The sequence below is a fragment of the Bombus vosnesenskii genome, unplaced genomic scaffold (assembly GCF_011952255.1).
Source record: "Bombus vosnesenskii isolate JDL3184/JDL3185 unplaced genomic scaffold, Bvos_JDL3184-5_v1.1 scf7180000015967, whole genome shotgun sequence".
In the NCBI taxonomy this organism is placed as follows: domain Eukaryota; kingdom Metazoa; phylum Arthropoda; class Insecta; order Hymenoptera; family Apidae; genus Bombus; species Bombus vosnesenskii.
In genome coordinates, this window is record NW_022884227.1 from 13,149 (window position 1) to 18,451 (window position 5,303).

General features: G+C 43.9%; 1 protein-coding gene across 1 annotated transcript; it reads left to right on the forward strand.

Annotated features, from left to right (window-relative positions):
* The first annotated feature begins 2,044 nt into the window (after nucleotides 1–2,044).
* On the forward strand, nucleotides 2,045–2,816 carry LOC117241472. The gene is made up of 2 exons (XM_033507392.1): nucleotides 2,045–2,165; nucleotides 2,241–2,816. The coding sequence occupies exon 2, from the start codon at nucleotides 2,331–2,333 to the stop codon at nucleotides 2,814–2,816; it is 486 nt and encodes a 161-aa protein (XP_033363283.1). The 5' UTR covers nucleotides 2,045–2,165; nucleotides 2,241–2,330.
* Nucleotides 2,817–5,303: the final 2,487 nt, after the last annotated feature.

The window sequence follows — 5,303 nt, forward strand, 5'->3', positions numbered from 1 at the left end:
GAGATTTCACTTCACACTTTCACAGTACAAAGTACAAAAATTAAGTCGGTAATTATTTCTCTGTTACTTTATTTCGTCGAGCGCTAACGACGTTATAGGAATTAGCCAGACAGCATAAATTAAGATTTCTTTAAATTCTCATCCTTTCGATAAAAATTATTAAAAAGTGAAAGTTAAATTTTAGTTTAAGTAGCGTCTGAATTAAAAAACGACAATATTTGCCAATATTAATATCTGAAAAATAAATCAGATGGAACAAAAAATTAGTGGTACTTTCATTCGAATTTTATTCGAATAATATTAAGCTAGAATTATCGATGGAATTTATTTGCACGTCCATCTCGTTGGAATGATTTATTTACGCGATGTGTCGTCCCAGTAGAATGTTAAGAATAAGCACTGTACTTTACAATAATTCACGCGTTACCGCGTGCTGCACGTTACGTGGAATCTCCTTTCGGGAACACAAAAGAAGTTTGACACGAGCTCTAAAGTGTAATCGCCTTTTGTGAACGAAAGAACGGCGCGGCGTCGACGTTGAAGCGGTAAATTATCAAAAAGAGTAAAATAAGGTCAAAACGTAAAGTTTCCTGGGAAGAGCTGGGAAAAAACGACGAATTAAAAGAATTAAGGAGCAAAAAATATCTAAAGAGCCCTGGCTAATAGTACTTAACGATATATCTCCTTAGAAATATTAATTTAACGTCTTAGAAAATTACTCACAGTAATCAACAGCAATTTAACAAGAGACTTGATTAATTGTTTAACATTTAACACTTTTTGCAGGTTCTAAATGAAATAATTAATAGTTAACTTTTAGATAATTACATTTTATTATAGTATATGTACCATAGCTGAATGTTCTTACAACATCCATTAAAAACGAGCAATCGTCTTCAATTGCATAGGAAATTGCATATACATGAATTGCATGATAAAACTTACAAATAAATTTTCGGTTATCCAAAAAGAAAACAAATTTCTCGCTCATCAAAGTGCAACTAAATCTATTCAAGACTAATTATAATTACTTTCAGACGTTGCGCTCGTGTCAATATCTCCGGGTCTGAAACAGAATTTCTCTGCTACGTATCTGTTCCGTCATATAATTCACAAATCGCTAACTAACTGCACTGTATTTATCTCTAATTGAATCTGTGTTGCATTTACATTAGCGATTGAGTTGCGAGAATTTCAAAGCTTACTCTTTGGCAACATTCGCGCCACTATAATCGTTACTTCAATCTTGCCCTTTGACCCCAAATTTCACGTGGCTAAATGCGATCTTTGCCACAATTATTTCTAAGCATAGATACGTTCTACTATCTTTAATGAAACTAATTGCAACATTCTTACTTTTAGATATTTTTTCTACGAACATATACCTTACATCTGCAGAAATATATCTTAACATACCGAATTTTACCGAAAAGTTAATTATCAATATCAATATCCTTTCTCATTTTGATATGTCTCAGTTCCCTTATTTTTTCTTAACTTCATCTTGTGTCTTTATACTCACTGACTCTTCGATCGAGAAACACTCACTACGAATTCTTCTTAGACTAAACATTTATTGTCTATGGCAAAGCTCGGCATAACAAACGTTTCGACTGCATTAAATGTTACAAGAAGTCGTTATGAAACCTATACTCTAAACTCTAAACGAATCACCAGTCTGCAACAGAAACTCTGAGATACGTATCGCACCATTTTAGTTAACAACCGAAGATTAACGATTTGTTCTACCCAGAAGCATCCAGCTGGCCACAGTGAATAGTCTCAGGCATTTGTCCTTTCGCCGAATCTAAAAATAACATAAAAGGAGATGCACGAGTACAAGCTATTCCATCCAAGTTTGATCTGCAGCGGCACATGAGTCAGAGGACAATTCAAATCATGTTGTTGTTTTGCCTCGGAGTATCAAGATCGTTAGGACACACGTAATATAAGAATAAATAGACTCCGGGTAAAACAATGCCGCCGTTACGTGCAACCATCGAACAAAGACGGATTCGAATTTTTCGGCTCTCCCTCAACCAGTATAAATAAACGGACACGATCGCCAGCGAAGCGATAATTATACGAGTTATACGAATTATACCAGTTATCGATTAATATCTACGAGTTATCTGCGAACGATTATACACTGTCTTTGAGAATGCGTTTGTACCAGCGACTTTGGACATTATCTATATTTATTTATAATTTATTTAATTCATTTCAAATATATTTGACAGGTTGCAACAGTAAGTTCTCGTTGCCGTTTCATCAATCCTCTACAATTCCGCCACAAATTGGTGACATCCGACGTGATTTGGAACGAAGAAATGGCAACCGCTAACGAAGATAGCAAAGTCACAGCTAGTGTAGCAATCACTATGTCTCCTCTGCTACCTTCAAACATCACCGTGTGGTTCGCCTTATTAGAGACGCAACTTCGCACGGCGGACATCTCGTCGGACAAGATAAGATTCGCGACTCTTGGAAAATGTCTCGACGGTCGACTTCTACAACAAATTGAGGGCGTCATGACGGATCCTACAACCACGGGACGGTACGCGGAGTTAAAAGGCGAACTTATTCGTATTCTAACGGATACGGACAGTGCAAGGTTGAAGAAGTTGGTGGAAAGCGAAGAGATGGGGGATAGGAAGTCATCTGAATTTTATCACCATCTGAGAAAACTTGCTAACCCCTCCACGCCGGACGATTTCATCCTCACAGTGTGGAGGAATCGACTATCCGTTCGCATCAGGCGTATTCTGACCGCAGTAGATGACACGAACCGAAGAGGACGAAAATCTCATTTTTAGTGGACACTGGTGCCGACACATGCGTGTATCCGCGTAACAAGATACGCGGATCCGCGAACAAGAGCGACTATGAATTGTTTGCGGCCAACGGAACGGGGATTGCGACGGTTAGGTTGGGGTTAGGATGGCACCATCACCGTGTCCCTCAACCTATCACTACCTTGTGCCACCTATCAAGTGCCGTTTTGTCGTTGCCGATGTGCAAACGCCCATCATCGGTTTCGTCTTCCTGAGTCATTATGAGTTGCTCGTAGACCCACGAAACAAACGGTTCCTTAATACGATTACATGACTGTCGACAAAGGGATTCGCCGCCACCACCGACGTAGCGTCAATCAAGACCATCGACGGAGAATCATCGTATCCCAATCTACTGACGGAATTCCCTGATTTGACGAAACCGCCCGTTTTCCGGAGAAGTTATCTACGACACGGTGTGCAACACCATATCAGGGCAACGCGGGGACACCCCCCCCCCCCGTCACGCCAAACTACACCGCCTCGTCCCCGATCAACTCAATCTGGCCGGCTCAGTTCGCCGCGAAGGCGAAATTCGAAGTCATGATAGAGCAAGGCGCGATGCAGGCATCGAGAGGCCCATGGGCATCACCCTTGCACATCGTTCTAAAGAAGGACGGATGGATTCGACCTTGTGGCGACTATCGGGCCCGCACCACTCCGGATAGATACACACCGCCGTACATAGAGGACTTCGCGCAGAATCTGTATGGTAGGCGTATCTTTTCTAAAATCGATCTCGTTGACGCTTACCATCAAATTCCAATCGCGCCGGAGGACGTAGAAAAAACCGCGATCACAACATCTTTTGGCATTTTCGAAGCGACCAACATGACGTCAGAGAAACGTGTCAGAGATTCGTGGACGAAATCACGAGAGGCTTTGATTTCGTCTACGCATACATAGACGAGTTTTTAATCGCATCCGAAAACGAAGAACAACACCGCGAATACTGGCGGATTTTGTTTAAACGCCTTAACGAGTACGGGGTTGTAATATATATCGCGAAACTGAATTCGACGTGAGCGAAATAAAATTCCTCGCCACTCCCGTAACGTCCGATGACTTCATCCTTACCATCTGGAAAGGCCGGCTGCCGGTTCACGTGCAGCATATTCTGGCCGCCGTGCAGGATAAGAGCCCCGAAACGCTGACCCGGATCGCGGGCAGCATTTACGAAATACACCCGGAACCAGGACAGGTTGTCGCGGTCAGCACAGACCGAATGACTGCGGTATCTAATCCATCTGCACAAAACATCAGAGCTAGTGATTCTACCGCTGCTGCCATCAGCGCGTTGAGAGAGCAGACGATCCAGATGCAAGCGCAAATGAACGTGCTGCCCATGGATAATCGTCGACGACCGCGACCACGATCACGCTCTCGTACGAGATACCGCCGCCGTTCGAGATCCTGAAACACGCTGCGACAAGATGGTTTAGTTTTTACCACGCTACGTTTCGGGAACGCGCGAAAAAATGCAACTCACCATGCAACTGGAAGCCGGGAAACGGCTGTAAACGCGGCAAACGACGACAGCTTGATGTTCCGCCACATTTTCCTATTCGACAAAAACACGCGTATCTCGCATCTGGCAGACACCGGCGCCGACATTTGCATCTACCGGCGCAGCAAAATCCGAGGACATGCGAGATAAAGCGAGTACGAGTTGTTCGCGGCTAACGGGCACAAATCGCAACGTACGGGACCGTCGCGGTCCATCTTAACTTGTCCCTACGGCGTGCCTTTAAGTGGTATTTTATTGTGGCCGACGTCCAAACACCTATTATCGGTATGGATTTTCTAAGTCACTACGGCTCGTGGACTCACGTAATAAAAGACTTCTCGATACGACGACCTAGTTATCTTCGAAGGGATACACAGCTACGGTCAACGTTTTATCTATAAAAACCATCTGCGGTAATTCAGTGTATCATCAACTACTGGCGGAATTTCCCGGCATCACTCGTCCGCCGAATTACGGGAACATCACATCGAAACCACGCTAGGCCCGCCAGTTTACAAAATACCCCGCCGCCTCGCACCGGATCGGCTCAAGCAGGTGAAAGCTGAATTTGAACTCATGATTGAGCAAGGCGTGGTGCGACCATCGAAAAGCCCGTGGGCATCACCTCTGCACGTCGTACCGAAAAGGTACGGAAACCTGCTGCCATGCGGCGACTATCGTGCGTTAAACGCTCGCATGATACCTGATAGGTGGTGCACGCCACCACACATAGAGGACTTCGCCCCCCATCTACACGGTAAGCGCATAATTTCAAAAATTGATCTCGTTCGCGCTTACCACCAAATTCCAATTGTGCCGGAAGACGTGGAATAAACGGTAATTACCACACCGTTCGGAAATTTCGAAGCGACCAATATGATGTTTGAAACGCCGTGCAAACGTGCCAGCGATTCGTCGACGAAATCACCCGAGGTCTCGATTTCGTCTACGCGTACATAGAC

Excerpts from the sequence above, each read along its gene's own strand:
- LOC117241472 (XM_033507392.1), top strand. The coding sequence starts at position 2,331 with ATGGCAACCGCTAACGAAGATAGCAAAGTCACAGCTAGTGTAGCAATC.